We start from the raw sequence: 21,639 nt of genomic DNA on the forward strand, positions 1-21,639 counted from the left end.
GGTGGCTCTAAGTCCAAATTGGAACTTGTCCTCACGCCCCTTCCAGAATTGTGACACTGTGATTGGTATGTTCCTATGGCCTCCTTGCTCTTCTGGGAGGAGCCACAGTGAACACTCGTCCTGGGTGCTATTGACAAGCACAGTATGATGCTGGACACTGATCATTTGCTTTTCAAGCTGAGGACATTCGAGAGCCTTAAAACTTTGTTTCAGTGAACAACCCAAGGTAAAACAAGTCACTCAGTTTTGACTTAGACTTTTATGAAGGAGGCATCCATGTTCAAACGAACTTAAACTTGATGTTTGTGGGTGTGGGGGGAGGGGGAGAAACAGTAATCTAATGGAGTTTGCATCAAATGTTTTGTTACGGGAAAGGAAGAGGCTGTCACTGCTATTGTTCCTCTCAAATTAAAGACAGAACCTTGTGAGGAATATAAATATTTCTTACAAAATAGAGGAGGCAGTTTATTATGATCTGTGAGATCTAGATCTGCCCAAAAATTGTAACCCAATTTCCGTTTACCGAGTCTTTCACAGACTCTTCATCCTTGAATGCTTCTTAAGTCACTATAACACAATTAAGGTGTTAAATAAATAAGAATGAGCACCAGAGGAGGCAGACATTAAAGAATATAGAGTAGAGAGGAAAAAAATTTTTCTGAACTACCTGGTACATTTGAGAGCAGATGTAAACTTTATTCCACTATTAGAGAATACAACTAGGACTTTATGAATAGCTGTGCTTGTGTTAAAATTTTATTTGGTGTATATTTCAATGTTTAGAAAAATACATCTGTTAAAAGTCATTTATATTTCATTTTTAAATAGAAAACATTCACATGATTCAAAAGTCAAGCAATACAAAGAAAGCATACATTGGAAAATTCCACTCTAACCCCTGTTCTCCATCTTTTATTAGTTTCTTATGTGTCTTTGCAGAGTTAACACAAATAATGGCAAATGAGAATATTGATTCCTTTTTATCCAGCAAAGTTAGCATATACCATCATGAACCTTGCTTTTTTTCACTTAAAATCTATCTTGGCAATCTCTCTCTAACACCATATACAAAATGATCTTATGCTTTGTTTATATTATATCATCAACCCATTCCAGTCTTCTTGCCTGAAAAATCCCATGGACAGAGGAGCCTTGTGGGCTACAGTCCATGGGGTCACAAAGAGTCGGACAGGACAGAGCATAGAACGCATATAGTATTCTATTTTAGATGTGATTTATAATTTATTTGACCACACCTTATTTTTACAATTTTTGGATGTGCCATGTAGCATGCGGGATCTCAGTTCCCCAACCAAGAATTGAACCCTCACCCCCTGCTTTGGAAGCACTAAGTCTTAACCACTGGACCACTAAGGAAGTTCCTGATCAATTCCTTATTGTTAGAATTTCAGTCTTTCTTTACTCTTTCTCCCAGTCTCCCTCTCTCCCTCTCTCTCTTTTCTACTTTTTCCAGTTTGCTGCGGTAAAAAGCATACATTCTTTTACATGTTCGAAATAAAACTGTAGAATACATTCCCCGAAGTGGGATTGCTAAATCAAAGGTCAGAAAGTGAAAAAGTGAAAGTCTCTCAGTCGTGTCTGACTCTTTGCGACCCCATGGACTAAGTCCATGGAATTCTACAGGCCAGGATACTGGAGTGGGTAGCCTTTCCCTTCTCCAGGTGATTTTCCCAACCAAAAGTCAGAGTGTTTGTAATTTTGGTGTGTGTGTTTAGTCACTCAGTCATGTCTGACTCTTTCGACCCATAGATTGTAGCCCGCCAGGCTCCTCTGTCCATGGAATTCTCCAGGCAAGAGTACAGGAGTGGGTTGCCATTTCCTTCTCCAGGGGATCTTCCCGACCCAGGGATCAAACCCAGGTCTCCTGCACTGCACTCAGACTCTTTAATGACTGAGCTCAGAGTAATTTTGATGGATGTCATCAAATTGTTCTCCACTGGAGTTACAAAAAAGAACATTTTTTTTTTTTTTTCTGATTTTATTACTTGTCACCTCCCTGCAAAATCAAAGATTTTACTGATCTTGGGCTTGATAGTAATTCCTGGTTAGGGCAATCAAGATGGGATTCTTCCCAATTAGGCATGCAGATCCAGCCACTTGAATTCTACACACAAAGGATTTGCATGAGCCATACAAATTGTCTGTCTTAGGAGCTATCTTTCCTTGGAATCTGCAATTGTTAAAACACTGGTGAGTGAGGTTTCACTTCTACTGGAGAAGGTATATGTACTATTCATCCTTAACAATGTACCAGCATTTGTTTCAGCCGAGTGCCCTTGAAAAGTGATAGACAAATAGCCCTGAAACCCTCTGTTTATTGTCTGCAGTAAGCTTTAATCAGAACTGCTTCTTTCCAACCAGTGAAATTCTTCTAAGAACTACTTGGTGAATAGGGAATACAAAGTGTCTTTCCCCAACTCCTTTTCATCTTTATTGCTAATGTACTAGCAAGGATGTTAGAATACGACTCGTTGAGGGGTTTTTTGGTTATGTTGGTGTGCTTAGAATTAGCTATTACAAACCCCTTGCCTAGAGGTAAATTCTAGAGTTAATTTCAGAAAATATCTGAGTCCTTGTTTAAGTTTCAGAGCTGAACATCTTTTATTATTGAGATCTTAGATCTAGAAAGTCTTGCTAGTTAGCTAATAAACATTAATGTTATTCAATGTGATCTTCCAAGAGTCAATGCCTTTTTTCTCATAATTAAGAGTTCAGTGTCTAGACTAAGATCAGCACAAAAAGAAAAATGTTACTGTTTAGTCACTAAGTGGTGTTCAACTGTTTTGCAAGCCCATAGACTGTAGCCCGCCAGGCTCCTCTGTTCATGGGATTTCCCAGGCAAGAATGCTGGAGTGAGTTGCATTTCCTTCTCCCGGGGATCTTCCTGACCCAGGGATCGAATACCAGTCTCCTGCTTGGCAGATGGATTCTTTACCTCTGAGCCACCAGGGAAACCCCCCCCACCAAAAAAAGAAAATTACTTGGAGGTAAATAATATTAATTCTTTAAAAAGACAGGTCCTAGAGCATCTGTGTTACAATTTAAACTCCTAATGCTTCCAGCTTACTGTTACAAAATGATTACCATGATACTACTAAATATGAAAAATTTTAGGAATATGACATCAGGTTTTTAAACATTTTGCTCTTAAGACGGAAAAACTAACAGACTGCATGAGGACCATTTTATGAAAGTTAACCCAGGTGTATAAGAACAAAGATTCCAAGACAGCAAGAGAAACAAACTTAGAGATGCAGCTCTCTTGAGAACTTTTCATTGTGAACATCTTTACTATTTAAGAGGTCTTCATGAGCATAATTGCATTTTCTATATCAGCTCATCCATTTCAAGGACTCTGCTATGACTAACCACCATTTTCGGGGAGAACGCTAAGCATAACATTAGATGAAGAGACTTCCCTGCTGGTCCAGTGGTTAAGAATCTGCCTTGTAATGCAGGGAATGCAGGTTCAGTCCCTGGTCAGGGAACTAAGATCCCCACATGCCAAGGAGCAACTAAGCCCACGTGCCATGACTAAGACCCGGCCCAGCCAAATAAATACATAACCTTAGATGTAATCACTTTGTCGAGCTAGATCTAGGAAGTTGAACATTAATCAACTGATGGATAAGTGGTAGAAACAAATGCACTACAGAAATATGTGGCATCTTCATGGCAGATTATACAACGAGGCAGAATGATCAGTTGCAGAGGGCTGGTATATTTATCCAAGACATCAGATTCAGCTGTCACAGATTCAGCTGTCTGGGAAGCAGATGCTAAGGTGGAGGAAGGAGTGCAAAAGGCTTATTGGGGAATTATACCTGTGAAGGAAAGGGGGAAAAAGAAGGATGGGGCAACAGAGGGCATCATACTGTGCCATAGACCTGACAAGGTCTGCAAACCCAATAAGATGCTCTGGAGCAAAGATTGCCTGTGAGTCTCACTTAGGTCCTTTATACCAAAGCTTTTCTCAGTCATGGGTGGAGGAACACAAGAACGTAACCTCAGCTTGAACACGGATGCAGACACCAGAGGAGCCAGCCATTGGAAGCTGTCAGCTAACCATACTCTGGGGCTTCAGAGCATCCTTTTCTGTAGGGTGGATCTGAGTGGTGCACATCTGTACGGACCACAGTCCACCCCATGCCGTGTGTAGATGCAGCTCTCCATCCATGATCAGGGCCAGCTCTTCCAGGGCTCTGGTGGACTTCCCTTCCCTAGGGGACCCTCAGAAAGGGGAGGTTAGAGGAGTGCACTATGGCCCCTGCAGTTGGCTTCAGGCCCCTGACTGGAACCCATCATCCCCCTCTCCCACCATCCGTTCCATCACCTCTGTGGCTCTCGATGGTGTACCTTGTGGTTTCTGAGCAGTCTGAATCCCCGGTAACCATACGCTGCTCAGGCTAGGTTGCTGTGCTTGTCCATCACAGTCACAATCAGCTGAGGTAGTATCAAGAGCTGCCGTAATGTGTCACCTGCATTCCACACACCTTACCCCTTGCAGCTGTATATGCAACAGCAGCGCCACCGCCTCCTGCTCGTCAGAGTCAGGGGTTCCTGATGGGATGGTGGCTCATCTTTCCTGCTAGTCTCTGCCACAGGGAGCCCGGGGTGCCCAGACCGTCACAGCCACAGCTTGCAGCTCAGCAGGACTCTTGTCATGTCCTCTGGTGAGAGTACGCCCTCTTGGGAACCAGGGTGTCAAACTCTGCGCAACCTGGAGATGAGGGGTTAGGGAGCCAAAGTCTCTCGATAATCCTTGGGAGTGATCACAAGTGGGGCTACTCCTGCTTCCACACCTTGGTACCTGGACCCGTGGATTTCTCCTCTCGGGGTGCTGCTCCAACCTGTGGCTCCTACTGTAATTTTGGGCATGCTGTCACATCCCTTTTGTCATAAAGTAGGTTCTCTAGTCAGATGCTGTTTTTACCTAGAATTCTATGCCTGTGGACATCCAACACGTTCATTCTTCTGAGACTTTTAATTCCTTCTTCTGCCATCTGTCCCAGTAATTTGGGCATTTCAACCTCTCTCTCTCCCCCCACCCATATATATATATATATATATATATATATATATATATATACACACATATGTATATGTATATGTATATGTATGTATGTATGTATATGAATTCTTGTTGCTCAGAAATGTCTGACTCTTTGTTACCCCATGGACTCTAGACCACCAGCTCTGTCCATGGAATTTTCCAGGCAAGAATACTGGAGTGGATAGCCATTCCCTTCTAGAGAGGATCTTCCTGGCCCAGGGATCGAACCTGGGTCTCCTGCACTGCAGGCAGATTCTTTAACATCTGAGCCACCAGGGCAGCCCAGTTATTTATATATAAAATCCTAATACATAAAATTATATACACAAGTGCAAGGTTTTCTCAATTAGACCCTGATTTGGGCATAATAGAGCTGCCTCAGTTGAAGGCTTGACACAGTCTTTGTCACCTCAGCTAGGTTCTCTAGAGCAAAAATTGCCCAATAGAGGAGTCCTTCTTTGGGTGGAAAGTGACGAGGCCATTGTACCACCCCGTGGTCCGGTCGCTGGGAGGCTCTCCCTTGGCTCCAGCAGTGAGGCTGAGCCTGATTGAGGAGCTCACAGCTTGAGGCTTGCAGCCTACCACACTTCTCACTGCATCATTTCAAACTAGCTCAAATCTATTTCTTTCACAAAAGGCATAAGAAACGGAAGAAAACAAAACAAAAACAATCAGTATATAAGGCTGACTTTGTTTTTAGGGAATTAGATTTTTTGTTTTGTTTTGTTTGTTTGAACTCTCTTTCCTCCTGCCTAAAAAGCAGCATCCATCTATGCCGTCTTTGTAAAACACAGAGTCTTGGGTTACTGGCTCCAAGCCACTCCCACACCACCTTAGGTCTAAATCTTGTCGAATCTTGGCTCACATCACCCCTTCAACAAAATAAGTCCTCCTGCCGACATGGCATAAAAAGAGATTTTCGTCACTTGTTCTCTTCTGTGACCACTGAGTGTGCACTTGAAGTACACACTCACCAACTGGCCTCCCAGCCCAACCAGCGATACATCAGCCCGTCTGCTCTCAGGCACCTGGCACTTGATCACACCCAGAACCAGCCATTCTGAGCCATGGACACGGCCATCTCGTGTATCTTGTTAAACCCAGGTGGCGTGTATCCCAGGAGCAGTCCTGCCTCAAGAAGGATGAAGCGCTTAATATGATCAAACGGCTGAGTACAAATGTCCGTGAGTGCACGAAGAAAGAAGACCAAAGCAGTTATTATACCACTAGGAGTTGTTAAAGTAGAACCAACTATTTTGCTTCATGGCATTTAGGTTGACTACAGGACTAACACCTTAATAAAGACTGGGCAAGGAAAATGCTTTTCAAGGTGAGTCTTGTATTTGAGTTGAATTTTATTTGGAACAGACACCCCCAAAGTCAGACTTTCTGTTATATAAATATGTGCCTCTCAGAGGAAGATAAATAGTTATTTGACACATCTAAAAGTAAATATATATAGAGGGTAGGGTAAAAACCCTACTGAATTACCACAGGATTTTGGAAAAAAAAATTATTGACTAATTTAGACTGAAAAATCAGTTCCCCAAACCTCTTGTCCATTTTAGGACAACGTACTCAAAACTGGAGTTATGTCTTTTGACACAGTTGACGTTTAAATATCTGGTCAGAGATAAATTTGGAGCAATTTTTAAATTCCTATTAATTTACAGAGAGTTTTTCCCTGCTACATTTGAATGATTTCCTTTTTTTTAAAAACAAGTCTCACTTTAATAATTTTGGATAATAAACTTCGTTTCTGCCTTAGCCAATGTTTCTCATTCTGCATCCACAGAACTGGAAACGGTTTTAGCCTTGTTCATGATGTTTAAATACCTAGAGCAAAATTTATCAGGAGGGGTTCTATCTCCCCCACACCCTCCGAGGACCCTCGCTGGGCATCTGTGGAGGTGTTCAGAGCCTTTGATTTTTCCCTTGTGAAAGATCATGCCTCACGCTGCTTACCTGTTCCCTGGCCTAATCCTCTGCCTTGAGGTGAATCAGAGACTGGCAGGAATAAAACCTAGAAACTTTTGAGAGCATTTCTTTAAATACTTCATGCATACCTGTGAAAAAACAGAGCAGAGTGTATCAGTGGCAACTGTTCAAAACCAGAGAGACAAAAAAAGACTTTAGTAGCAAACCAACTTCATTTAAATGTTGGAGGCACAGCTTTGTTTGGAGTTTTAATCCTTCGCTGGTGGATGCTAATTTTGTAACGTTATACAGTTCCCTTTTTTGGTACAAAGGTAGAAGTGGAGGCGGGGGGGGGGGGGGGGGGGGGGGGGGTTCTTTTATGTTTTCAGTGCAAAGAGATTCTGATCAGAAAGGACCAAGGTTTCAGCTCCAAGTAACTGACATTTCCATCTGAATCTACTTTTTTTTAAGGGGTGGGAGTGGGGAGGGGGGAGAAAAAGGTCTAGTTTTTCAGGAAAAGAACCTCTCTACGCAATCCTGAAACTGATCTTTAGATTTACTTTTCCTTAATCAATAGGAAAAAAACTTGATTGCAACTCAACACTTATCTGACTCTAGCACAGGACTAACTGAATTTTTGGTTTTAAGAGTAGGGGATTCAGACATCATTTCAGAAATCAGAAATAATTGGCAGCAAGTGGGGGAGAACTGACATGAATTCTTGTTTTACCTAATTTTTTCCGGGTTTACCAAGATTTGGCTTAATATTTCCGACTCAATTCCTCCAGTCCCTGCCGAACAGGTTAGTGACATTTTTCATAAATACAAATATTTAAATGAATCCTTCCTGCTCTCTGAACTGTTCCCCTAAGGACTTCAGTCTTAAACCTGCCTGACATCTCCTTCTGCTAAAAACTGTGTGTGATCTCTGCTGAAGTCTTAGTCACGTTTTCAGCAAAACTGACGAATATTTATGATGTGCTTGAGATTTCAATGCGTGTGCTTGACAGCTGAAGATTTACAATAAAACTTACAGAGGAGGTTCACTGATTTTTCCTTGGAAGTTTGGCTGATGAATTGTGATAGCTTCCAATAATAAGGGAAGGATTTTAAGAATGCTGCCGGGAGCAAGCTTCAGGGTTTCCTCTGCACTCGCTTCGGTTCCAGATGTATGTATAACTGGGAGCTTGCATTTTAGCTCTACATAGCAGCACAGACTGTCCAAGGGTAAAGCCACTGATTCAACGGATTGTAACTAAAATGAAAACAAGTTCATTTTTGTGATGTTCTTTCTCTAACTAATTTGCTGCGACTAATGACTTGCTTTTGTACTGGAATCTATTTGTATTGTAATTTCAAGGAACCATCCTGACATGATTCTTTTTTTGTTATGTGTCTATTATTTATTTCACGTTTGAATGGTCAGTGGACAGAGTCTTATACTGCCTGTGACTTTGGTCAGCACTTCAAAATGATGGCCTGGCTCCATACTTTAGTAAAGGGGATGTGTGTGCATACTCAGCCATGTCTGATTCTTTGCAACCCCCATGGAGCTCGCCAGGCTCCTCTGTCCATGGAATTTTCCAGGCAAGAATACTGGAGTAGGTTGCCATTTTCTCCTCCAGGGTATCTTCCCAACCCAGGGATCGAACCCGAGTCTGCAGCGTCTCTTGCATTGGCAGGCGGATCCTTTACCACTGAGCCACCTGGGAAGCCCTTAGAGGAGGGGACAGCAAACTCTAAATCCTCCTACCTGTAGGACCACATGTACTTTAACTGACTTTTACTGGATCTTGAATGAAAGCTGTGAAAATTAGATAGCCTGGTCTCACAGAGGATGGATGTCTGTTCTAGAGACACACCAGGCATCTTTAGAGTGAGGTGCTGGTTTTCAGGGCTGTAGTAGCTGGAGCTGAGATGCCTTTCCTTGACTGGTTGTTTGCTCATTGATTCTATATAATTTCCTGACAACTTAAGTGATTCATTACACTTCCAAACTGCTTCTCATGGGGGAATCTAATTTGTCCACAAAGAATTGAACTTAAGAGGCCCTACCAGCATCCAGGGCACTTCAGCCTGACTCAGAACTGTTGATGCTGCTATGTGAATGCTCTGTGATGGTTGTGATGTGTCTTGGGATTTGCCACCAAATGCACCTGGTGTTCTGTTTACTCTGGCAAGCTGGGGATTTTTTTCTTTTTCTTTTTAAAATTCCAGGATGAATTATTCATCATTACTTAGAATTTGGGTCTCTTTCATCTTCGCACTTGTATGGCACCAAGGTGAGTACTACAAAATTCCATAAAGCTCGTGATTAGCACTCTCTTGAATTTATAAAGAGATGCTTTTGTTGGAGCCATAATTGTCAGGGCAGGTGTACATGTGTCTACTGCTGTAACAAGAAAAATGTAAATTAAATTTGGTTGTCAAGGGCAAAATATATTAACTTTGAATGATGTTCACTTACGTCCCTACTTTTTCTTATTTCACTTCGAACACAATTTGCGTATACCAGGTTGCCCCATGTAAATGGAGTTGGTCTTTAAGATAATGCGAATTATTTTCATTAAAAGTACACAAGGCTGGTGCGTGTGCACCCTGATGACTGATTCCAATGAAGGCATCGAACTGGTGGCACAAACTTAAAAAAAAAATACACTTATTTAAGCCAAAATCAGGAAGGTTCAATGACGTTAATGTCGGTGACTTGAGTCTCAGTGACCATTTCCAATGGCCAAAAATCTAAAACTGCCAAGTGAAATAAGAAAATTATTCCCCTCTGTGATTTCTCTTTTTTCTTTCTGTAGCATTGCCTGGGGTAGGTAAAAGATTGCATGGATTTCTTTCTACAGTTTTTGAATTTTAGACAAGAAAGGTAGAAAAGTTTATATTGATTTGAAACTTTCCTGGCCAAAATTCTAGAGCATCTTTCTTGATTTTGTTTGTTTAGTTGAATGGACACATGATCACAAGTCTGAGGGAACAGATGTATGAGGCATGTGGAGCCCTGCCATTTTTCTAGGGTTAGATAAATTTAAGCAGCTATATCGGGCAGGTCGTGGTATGAAACCCCACAATAATGAGTCCCTCTGCCCCTCACCTACTGCTGCACTAAGAAAGTATGTCTTATTTGTTGGGGGAAAAAAACGTCTGGAAACATAGTTATGTTTACTGTAAATTCCCTGCTGAAGATCAGCATGAATAAGGAGTTTTCTTTTAACTCTGATGCTATCAATAAGCCATGCTGTTAACAAGTCATATTTTTATAATGGTAATGACTACTAAAGTGAAAATTACCATAGTTTAAACTTTCTCTCTTTTATCTTTTATTAAACATCTCTTTTTTTTCATTCAACAAGTATTTGCTACATACTTGCAATATTAGATATCCTGATTCTTTGTATTCTTATTTTTTCTTTCTTTGTATTCTTATATTGAAAATTTTTGATTGTTCATTCTTTTCCTGTCCAAAATCATGAACTAGTTAGGATCACTCATGAAGAAAGGACTCTTGCAAATTTGCATTGCCTTTGGAGCAGAGAGAGAAGTTAGAGACGGTCTCTCTGACCATCATTCTCTGTCTCCTCCAAGAGGGGTGACGAGTTTCCATTTCCTTGGCAGCTTGGTCAGTGCTGCCCTGAATACAAATTAATCTCTCCATTCAAATGATTACAATTCAGCATGAATCAGGCCCTTATTTACACTTGGGCATCACTCCTAAATAGTTCCCTATGAAGGATAAATCCATAGCAAGATTTGATTTATTATTATTATTAATTTGAGAAAGCTCATTACCCTTCAAATTTAATAAGTACCTGTATAGAATACTATGATAAAAATAACAAAGAAATTTTTTTAAAAAATTCCTCCCTTCTAGGAATTTGGAGTTTGTTACGTCTATGTAATTATGACTGTTAGAGAAGAATCCTTTCTTGTCTACTGATTGTGACACTAAATAAAGCACGTGGGCTGAGAGCTCCTGTGATGAAATTAATTATAGCACCTCTGAAAGCTCCTCCCTTTGGCTAGCTTTGCAGAGACTTCTGCAGGCTGGCTTGTTCACTAAAGACCAGACTCCTTTTCCCCGCTTTCCTCTGATATTAACCCTTGGCAAAAGAGGAGCTCTTCCTCCAGGCAGACCTCCTGGAATTCCCTTCTTCAGGAGGAGAGAAGCTGGCACCTGGCCCTGCTGAGTGGCTTTCTGGTCACTCTGTTGCGCTCTTCCATGAAATGCCATCTGCTCACTAAAAGACTCCCAGAGGAGCTTGCTCACTAGCCTATCGGCTCTATCAACACCGAGCAGGGACTTTTCCAAGGAGGGCCCCCCTCCACCCAACCTGAGAATGGGGTGTCAGCCTCTGGATTGTGGCAATTAGGTACCTCATGAACTGTCAGCAGAAGCCCCAGATGGATGCACCGCTGTCCCTGGAAACTAACACACAGTTTTAGAACATGGAAGAAAAGATGATGTCCTATTGCTTTATTTTCATCCAAGAAGAGAAAGGATACCGGCAGAGAAAAAGTATTAGTGGAATGTAATTAATTAATGTAATGTAATCCCAAATGTAGATTAGTTCACACAACCCATTGGACCTGAGCACTGGTAATGAAGACCCTAGAGAAGCTTTCTAATTTCTACGAACTGGGCCACCCTTTGCAAGAGTTTGGATGAGAAGCTTTTGAGAAATAAGCCAAGTTGCCAAGAGAGATGGTGACAGGGTTGCAGGAGGTGAGGTGTATGTATCTGTGTGATGACTCTCACCTTTGACCAGGGAGATAAATCAGATCCCCGAGCCTCCTCTCCAAAGAGCTCACAGAGGCCCAACCTCCTGTGCCCCAGAGTATCCCATGTCTGTCTTTGTATACAGGAGCCGGGCAGAGAGCCTTCTCACGGGGCTGGAGCTCAATCAAGGTCATTCACGGGCCACTTACTACAAACCCTCTCCTCCCACCCTTGTCCCAGATCCAACTACTGTCTGTTTCCTCTGGGATCTGCTATCTTTTCCTATTGTGCAGTGGGAAGAAGGGGACTCCTTTCAGGAAGAGCCTTGATAGTAGAATTCTTGAGCTAGGAGGGAATTTCACAGCCACTGGCCACATTCTCTGTGCTGCCTTCTGATCAAGGATCAAGCAGGCTAAGCCCCGCCACAGCCAGAGGCACCGCTCAGTGCTCTGAGAGCTCCAGGCAGGGTCAATTTCACAGCCTTCCAGCCAGTGATAACCACTGCCGTCTCCTAAATGTATGAAAATATAGAATGAAGCAGGAAGTGATTTCTCTTAAGGAGAAACATCATCACTTCCATGCTCCTCTTTCCAGAGGCAGGAGATCACACACTGTGTCCAGCTGAGGTTTAGGATAAATGCAAAGCCCATTTGACATGCGCGCCATTTGTAACTTACTGGAAAAAGTGGGCTCTAGTGGGTGGGAGGGAAGCAGCTTGCCTAATGGAGAGGGGATCTGCCGTCTACCTAACCACCCTCTCTCTTGACAGTTCAGCCCAGGGAACTCATGTATCCATTTTGGCAGAATGACACCAAAACCCCTAAAGTGGACGATGGAAGCTCATCTGAGATTAAGCTAGCCATTCCCGTCTTCTTCTTCGGCGTTCCTTACCGTACTGTCTACGTAAGTGAGAAACGACTTAGCTTTTGCTCTATGGCTCCCCCCCACCCTTGTTTGTCATTAAGGAAAAGTATTTTAAATACCTTTTTCCAGGGCTCTGGGAATGGAGGATTTATTGGCAGCCCAGATGACGAGTTCTGAGATTTCATGAGCTGACAGGTTTTATGATTAAGGAAGTCAAAGGTATATTTAATGGCTAATGTTCATAGTAGAGGAGTATACAGGGCAATAAATTGCTTTTGTGGGTGATTAAACACCAAAGAGACACAGAGGCCCCAATGCCAGGAACATTATTTCTGCCACTAGACAAGATAAAAAGATACAGTGAACCACCAATAGGAGTAATCTCATTTTTCTTTCCCTTCTGGGGGTGTGAAAAGTTTAAGCATCTGCTCTTCTTGGACTTCCTACCAATTTGGAGCAGAGGCAGAGCAGAGGAGAGGGGTAATCCACTATTATTTAATGTTGTTTATAGAATCAGCCACCCTCAAAGGGTCTGGGATCTGCCATAAGGTTTCACTATCAAAGCTGCATGAAGAAATGGTATCATTTGCTGTCAGAGCTCTCCTGGGCCCCTGTGTTCTCAGGTTATTTTTTATTTTTTACCATTGGAATTGTTGCTAGTGAGACTACTGCACATTGATGAAAAGGTTCAGAGCAATCAAACCTGTCTTTATCTTTGGTCTTAAAGAATTGAGTGAAGAAAATGTATTATATTACATTCCAATTTTTCCTATGCTCTGCCCCGGAGGAAGAAATCAAACTCGGAACACCTCCATCTCTGGTCATCTCTGTGTCTGGGACTTCTGACTTCTCTGCTTTTTTATTGATAAGTCAGGGCTGAGTCCCACCAGAAAACAGTTTCCTCTTCTATTACATCATCCATGGTCCTTGAACTTGCAGCTTTAGTACCACCTGAGCACTTGATTGAAATGTCACTTATCAGGCCCCACCCCAGACCTATGGAATCTGGGAGGTGGGCAGCAATCTGTGTTTTAATTAGCCCTCCAAGGGATTCTGATGCCCGCCAAAGTTTGAGAACCACTGCCTTTAACTATAGAAGATAATCGAAACACATCTGAGTCATCACAAACTTCCTCTGCTAGTTTGTGTGTTTTCATTACACCATTATTTCCTAGAAAACACATTGCTCTGGCATCTTGAATTGCCCTTTATGCTCTACTTACTGTATAGCCTCCTTGGTCTGTAACAGGTGATGGTAAGTTTCTGAATATATCGACCTGATTTTGGAGATGAGAGGTATTCTCAGGGCTTCCATTCTGGAAGCCTTGGTCTCCTAGACCACTAGCCAAAACACGTGTATTTAGTTAAACGCCTCTTTCTCCTTCACTGTATTGTGTGACATGGATTCTGAAGAATTCTTGCTTTTGCAGAAGGAGGGTCCTTAATTAGGGGCAGACTTATTTGAGGGCAAATTGTTCCCTGAGTTTCCAGAGTCATGTAGTCTTGCTCAAGATTCTGGGTTGTTTGCTGACTTGCAGACAGTGGACTCTCAATGTCTTTGTAGTTAGGTCTCCAGCTTCCTTTTCAAACCACACACCCTTGCTTCCAAAATAGGTTGCCGTACCTGTGGCTCAGATACTGATAACTAACCTCTGGGATCTGGATCACCATTAATGTCCATAATATTTCTAATTAATATAAACCTAATAATAGAGTATTTCTGTATTGAGGAATTGGAAGGATTCCCTTCACTGACATTCGTGCTGTTGAAACTGTACAAGCCCTTGAGTTATATGAGCTTCATGGACCAACTTATTGAGCTGCAGACACAGACAGAGGCAAATTTTTTACAGATCCTGCTTATGAGTATGCATTATGGCTTGTTACTTGCAGTAAGGTTAAGTAATTTAGTAAGCTTACTAAGCCATTTACAAATCATGAAGAAATCATTGTAAGATAGTCATTTACATATACAATGTAAAGCTTTCATGTCTCCATTTTGTGCAGAGATTACACAAAGAAGTCCCCAGACTACAAGAGCTATAATGGAATTGGGCTCATCTGTAGATTATTACTTTGTCCCTTTTCTGTGTTCAGAGTGGTTGTGACATCAATAGAAATCCTTTAAATGTCTTAGAGTGGGATATGGTTCATCTGAGATCTGAGTTTGATGATGGAGTATTTGATCTATCTTTTACTGACACTCCTCTCTTGTCATATAATAGGAATCAAGGTCTAATACAGAGTTCTTTAATTTTTAAATTTAACCATTTGCTTCCATGTTGTTTTTTTCTGTCAGTTTGCATCTGTAACTCTAGACCTTCTTTATTGTCCACATAAGCTGCTGCCTAACTCAATACATACACACACACACACACACAATCCAATAGTGTTTGATAAGTGTAAACAAAGACAGGAATAGAGAACATGAAAATGAGGCTGATTATTAAAGAAATGACGCTGACTACAAATTGAAAGTGAAAGGAAATTGATGAGTTTGTCTGGAAGCAAACGAACCTCCTAGTTGAGCAATGGAAGCTGCTGTCTGGAGGTTCTAATTCAGTGGTTTAAAAGTTGTTTCCATTCACATGATTAGGTAAACGTCTGTTTTGGTTTATGACTCTGAAATTGTCACAGTCTCAGATCCACTGTGCAAAACCTCTCCTATTTTTGTAGGTCAATAACAACGGAGTTGTCTCCTTCAACGTGCTCGTGAGCCAGTTCACACCTGAATCTTTTCCCCTGACGGATGGGAGGGCCTTCATTGCTCCCTTTTGGGCAGATGTGCACAATGGGATTCGAGGCGAGATCTATTACAGAGAGACCATGGACCCTGTCATCTTGAGGAGAGCCACCAAGGACATCAGGAAGTACTTCAAAGACATGGCAACCTTCTCTGCCACTTGGGTTTTCATTGTGACCTGGGAGGAAGTCACATTTTACGGAGGGAGCAGCACCACGCCTGTAATCATTCATATTTTCCATTTTCCACTTCATGTCCTGACACCTAATTCTTATCCATCTTCACTACTCTCAAGGAGCCTAATTGTTAGAGCTGAAGAATGTCGGTTTCCTTGAGTTAAACTGAGGAGTCTTGCCAACTCACTTTTTAGGAAACAGAGGGAGCCATCACACCTAACCAGTCTGGTCGGCTGTGATAATGTTTCAGAAGCTGTGTCATCTCTGTCACAAATCATCACAAATGTCTAAAAAGAAGCCCTCCTCACTTCCCTTGTAGTGGGTAGCATTTCTGTTTTGCAGGAGAGTGACTGAGGCACTGAGACCCCTTATGATTAGGGAACAATCAGGAAACCAAAGGTCCCTTTCTCTTACCAGAGGCACAAAAGCCTCTCTCCATCAGCTAATTTCATTTTTTTACCCTTTTTCCACAAAACCTGATAGGAAAAGGAAAATAGGGTGCCACTTTTGGGCCAAATGATCTGGCTCATTTTATTATGTTATGACCTTCTTTAAAAAAGTTGTGACCGGGGCTAGAATTATTCATCTTTGATGCTAATTGGAGTGGGCAGTTAAAGTGTTTTCATGAATAAAGTTTAAACATCTGCTCAGAAACCCCAAATGAGCAATCAAATAAAAGTCAAATAAGAAAGATTATCACTGGCATTATTATAGAGATAATCAACTTTCTATATAAAAGGACAGAACAGAGTTTTCAGGAAAGCTTGCCATTTGTTTGGGTGACTTTGGCAATGGAGATCTTTGAAGTAGCAGATGGGTCTTCGATGTATAATTTCCAGTAAGCAAAGACACTCAAAAATCTGCCCTTCGCTTTCTTAGGATTGTTTCCAATTCCATCTGTTTTCCAATTTCCTTGGCGATGAGTCAGTTGTTTAAGGGTGGAACAAAAACTACTGAGTTAGAGAGAGAGAGGGAGAGAGGGAGAGAGGGAGAGAGTGAGGGAGAGAGGGAGAGAGTGAGGGAGAGAGGGAGAGAGTGAGGGAGAGAGGGAGAGAATGAGGGAGAGAGGGAGAGAGGGAGAGAGAGGGAGAGAGAGGGAGAGAGAGGGAGAGAGAGGGAGAGAGAGGGAGAGGCGAAAAAGCTGCGTTTGCAGTTTGTAGCTGCCAGGCAGTGAGCACCCTCTTTGCACCTCCTGACGGTAGCGTCGCTACCGTATCGCTAAGATGTTCTGGACCACAGAAAGAAACAAGTTTAAACAAGGGATGCATTGGCTAGAAATAACCTCTAAAGAAGCATACATTTCCCTCTGTCATGTTATGGATTGCTAACAACTCCTCGGGTGATGTTTTATGTCCTCAACTCTCATACCTTACAGTGTTAGAATGCAGGATGCCAGCGATCAATAAATTTTAGTGTCAGTGGGAGAAAAAAAAGAGAAAAAAATGCCCATCAAATGCTGACCACCTTTAAAAAAAAAAAAAGAAAAAAACTTCCATTGGCAGTAAAAATGGCAAGATAATTTAGATACTTTCTGGTTTGTACTTTGGAGTAAATTTCTAGACTAGGTGAGGACTCTTTCCATGAGGATGAATGAGGTAACATCTAAGTGCTTTGAGCTCCTGGGAGAGAAAGATGATAAAAATCCTCCAGAGCTGCAGGAGTGTCTATCCATCCTTATCTTTGAAATCTGCCCCCTCTCCTGTTTACCCTTATCCCAGGCCTCCCCTTCTTTAGAAGAACACATATCAACAGGCCAGTTAAACATAGGACATGAGATATCTTTTAGAAGTCCAGTAGAAAGTCAAGGGGATGGGGACCTGTTTACTTTAAGGAAGGAAAACTAATATTTATTGAGGCTGGCCATGAACCCCGGTCTGTATTAGGCTATGCCTGCAAATCATTTAGCCCTATCTTTGCAAATCATTGACCCGTGGAAGCTCGCCTTCCACTTTAAAGGTGAGGGAACAGGCCCAGAGAGGTTAAGTAACTTGCCCAAGGGTCAAGAAAAGGGATTTGAACCTTATACAAGGCAGAGCAGGGTGCAAACCAAGTCTCGTATCTCCAAATCCTAACCTCTTTCCTCTGTTGCCCCCGCTATGTAGCATTAAAAGTCCTTTGAAGTATCATAAGGGCTTCCCTGGTGGCTCAGTGGTAAAGCATCTGCCTGCCAATGCAGGAGACGCAGGTTCAACCCTTGTGTCAGGAAGATCCCCTGGAGGAGGAAATGTCAACCCACTCTAGCATTCTTGCCTGGAAAACCCCATGGACAGAGGAGCCTGGTGGGCTACAGTCCATGAGGTCACAAAGAGTCAGACAGGACTGAATCGACTTAGCACGAACACGAAGTAGCACAAAAGGGCTTTTCAAGAATTGAAAACATGGTTTTACAAAAACAGATCCAGAAGAGTCTTAAACGCAGGTTGTAAAATTACCTGTGTGTGTGTGTTGGGGGGAGGGGTGTGTGTGAGAGTAAGTGAGAAGGTGCCTGAGGGTGAGGCAGCTTCTGGAACGTTCTTAAGCATGATTAGTTGGTTATGAGCTGACTTCTGGGGTCAGACATGTGTTGCTTTCAAGACCTGCTTGGATACAAGATATTTCCAAATTTATTTCAGAAAGAATTCACATCCTGAAGGAGCATCCTGGTCTGAAGGAGGGTTTAGCCTTGGTCTTTGCATGACCTTGATTTTATGCCTGTCTCTTGAACCCGACCCCACAGCGGCATGAGGCTGACTGCTTGGTCCCCTCTGTGTCCCACTTTGATCCTTTGTCGCGCGAGGCCAGAGAAGGAGGTATATACCTGGGCGGCTCTATCGTAAACGCCATCGGCCGTGGCAAGCGCAGAGCGCAAGGAGAAAGTTCTCGGTTACAAAAACGGCTTTTCTTTACTTGCACCTCTTCTCCCTCCCTGGGACTGTCTAGGATGGGAGATTTGGGGCTTCCAAGATCCTCTCGCCCAGTTTGATTACACAGGATAAGGATGTGGGTGTTCCTCTGCGTCTGACAGATTGTTAACCAGGATGGTATCAGGCAGCTGGGAAAATGCTGGGTTTGAATGGGAAAGGTCAAAGCAGTCTCTCCTTTCATCTCTAGTTTTACTTGAATTTCCTGAAAACACACATCAAGGGGTAGGGATTAGCAAAGGAAAGAAGTAAAGGACAGAGTTTGCTACAGCTTCTTTCTGGAAACTGTTTGCAGGGCTGGTTTGAATTTGTATAACATCTCTGTCCTTAAAAGTTGAAAATTAAGACAGTATATAATACAGTGCACTCGGAGATCAGACTGGGAGCTCTGGGTCCGTCCCGTTTTCTGTTGTTGGGTAATTGTGGCAAGTCCAGCAATTTGTTTCACTTAGCCCTCAGTTTTCCTTCTTTAAAAAAAAAAAAAAATTATTTTGGCTGCACTGGGTCTTCATTGCAGCATGCACAGGCTCAGTAATTGTAGCTCCAGGGCTTAGTTGCCCTGCAACATGTGGGATCGTAGCTCCCCAACCGGGGACTGAACCCGGGTCCCTTGCCTTGGAAAGTAGATTTTTAGCCACTGGACCTCAAGGGAAGTCCTAGCCCTCAGCTTTCTTAGCTCCTGAGATGTGAATGGGCCAAAAAAAACTGCCCATCTTAATATTGGATGAGGTACAGATGGGAAGGGGGGCACGGTGAGAATTTTGCAGATATAAAGTGCTGCATGAATGCTCCATTAGAGGAGTAATTTCTCCCCACAACGTGCTTTTTTTTTTTTTTTTTTACAACGTGCTTTTTAAAAAGCACTTTCCAAGCTTCACCTAAGAGAGGGGAAGACATCTCACCAAGGTTAGCCGTGTTTTCCAGGGAGCCAGAGAAAAGGGCCCATGCCACCGCTGGAGTCACACCGACTGGCATTTGCATGCCCTGCTCCCCCTCCCCCAGCCCACCCCACAGTTCTGGGAACAGGTGCTCACTGCCCTCTCCCTGACCTGACGGCTTCCTATAGTTTATTCCCATGCTGCCATCTATAGGTACTCAGGATTATCACACGCTGAGCCGGCCTCTGACTTTCCTTTCTGGTACCACTCAGAGATGTTAAGAGGGGCACTGAGTCAGCCTGTAGGTAATTCTCAGGCAATTTCTCCTCTGGATGCACAGCCCCACATGTCTTGCTTTTCCCACTGGAGGCAAGAACGTATTTGGAGAGAAGGCAGAGCAAGAGGGGCCTGGCAGCCGCTCTGGGCAGCTTGGGGGTGGGGAGAGGGGAGGGTGAAGGAAGCTGCGACTGGGGAGATGGTGGGGAACGCGAGTCATGAGACCCCCGCACCCACCCATTCTCATCCTGCAGGTGAACACCTTCCAAGCCGTCCTGGTATCTGATGGCTCCTACACATTTACGCTCTTCAATTATTATGAGATCAACTGGACCACTGGGACTGCGAGTGGTGGCGATCCCCTGACAGGTCTTGGGGGAGTGATGGCGCAAGTAGGTGGTACTCTGGGGCATTCTTTACGTGTTTCTGAAGCATTGCACTCTCTGCCTACGCTCTCAGCATCCAGCGGTGGGTGGGGAGGGATCTTGCTTTGAACTGGAGAAGCACGTCTGGTCTAGCAGGTGCGCTGAGGGATTAGTCTCGCCTATCTTTGCTACCTTGATCCAGGAAGTGGCATGAACTAATGGGCCTTTGTCATCTGGAATGGTGGCCCCAGGGGCTTCAGGAAAAGTTAAATTTTGTCTCTTGATTTCAGGTTGTGCTGGGCTCTGAGAATAAGACATTGGGCAAGTAAACCAAATGGGGATGGTGTGTATGCTCAGAAGTCTGCTCTTTCTTTTGTGCTCTAGGCAGGATTTAATGGTGGAAACCTCACCAATTTCTTCAGCCTGCCGGGGTCAAGAACCCCTGATATTGTGAACATCCAAGAGACAACAAACGTCAATGTGCCAGGTCGCTGGGCATTTAAAGTTGACGGGAAGGAAATTGACCCAGCCAACGGCTGCACCTCCAGAGGTAAAGGCATTTCCTCTTCTCTGAGGCAGAGCAGGGTTTGTTTAGTTTAGATTGACAGGCAGGCTTTTAAGCCACGGGGGCGGACTCATTGCTGATGCCTTACTCTTTTGACACCGCTCGGCTGGATAATGGAGATCAAGGTAATTTTAGCATGCACATTCATCACTCCAGGAGCTGAAGCCTGCATTGGCCATACTGCGATTTCTGAAGTCTTTGCCTGGGGTGTGAACACAGCTCCCCATTGGGAACTACTGCAAAGTGCATGAGGCTCTTGAATGATTTCTCAGCCAGAGGGACAGAAGGGAGCCCTCCTGTTTAACATTATTTTTGTTGTTGTTGTTGTTGCCATTTCCCCCTTTAAATTTTCCTTCTCATCTTTACTCCTCTGCCATCTGCACTTTGTAGATCCACAGGAGTGGGCGAACTTGAAGCATCGCCAAGTCTCTACAAGGGTAAATCAGTGCTTCCTAGTATGATTAGAAACAAAGGGGAAAAAATGTCATAGTCTTTAGGGTAGCTTCTCCTAAAATCCTTGAAGCAGTGGCAAAACATGCAGGATTTTAGGGAGAATCAAAGCTGGCTTTACATCTGTGTGAACAAGCTATAAGTTAACCTCAGTGGGTTTTGTTTACATTGGCATTCGAAGTTTGGAGCCTTCTCTGAAATATCAAAACCTCTTTGGAGGTGCAAAACAGCCCAGGACTCTCACAGGAACGTCCTGGTTTATAGATTCCTGCTTCTTATATGTCTAAAAGTATTCAGAAAACAGGATTTCTGTTCATATTTCTGCTTCTAGAAGTGGAGGCTATAGCAACCAGAATTAGTAAATCAGCCATCCATCTCTCTACCTATCCACTCACCCACTTACCTACCCACCCAACTACCCATCCATCCATTCAGCCATCCAACCACTACATCTTTCCAAATGAGACGCTAGCCATTCTCTTAGGTGCTGAAGATGAAGTTGCTCTGGACTCCTCTGACCCTTCAGTAGAGAAGACAGCCGTGGACTCAGTGATGAAACGGTGCAAAACCTATCACAAGAGATGCGAGTGTAGGGTGCTGTGTAGGCACAGATGATCCAGGGAAATGCACCCAGATGCATAAGAAGGTTATGGTTTGGGATGGAGCTTTCAGGAGGTCTCTTTCTGTCCTTCCATTGAAAGGATGGCC

The 21,639-nt window shown here is 43.2% G+C and overlaps 1 protein-coding gene across 1 annotated transcript in view; it reads left to right on the forward strand.

The window, feature by feature from the left end:
- The first annotated feature begins 9,209 nt into the window (after positions 1-9,209).
- The window catches only part of TECTA (tectorin alpha), an 81,234-nt gene continuing 68,804 nt past the window's right edge, over positions 9,210-21,639 (forward strand). The window contains 5 exon segments of the mRNA XM_061146158.1: positions 9,210-9,273; positions 12,484-12,617; positions 15,255-15,542; positions 19,806-19,943; positions 20,301-20,466. Of these exon segments, the coding sequence (XP_061002141.1) occupies positions 9,210-9,273; positions 12,484-12,617; positions 15,255-15,542; positions 19,806-19,943; positions 20,301-20,466 (790 nt within the window).

Source organism: Dama dama, chromosome 1 (assembly GCF_033118175.1).
Source record: "Dama dama isolate Ldn47 chromosome 1, ASM3311817v1, whole genome shotgun sequence".
Classification (NCBI taxonomy): domain Eukaryota; kingdom Metazoa; phylum Chordata; class Mammalia; order Artiodactyla; family Cervidae; genus Dama; species Dama dama.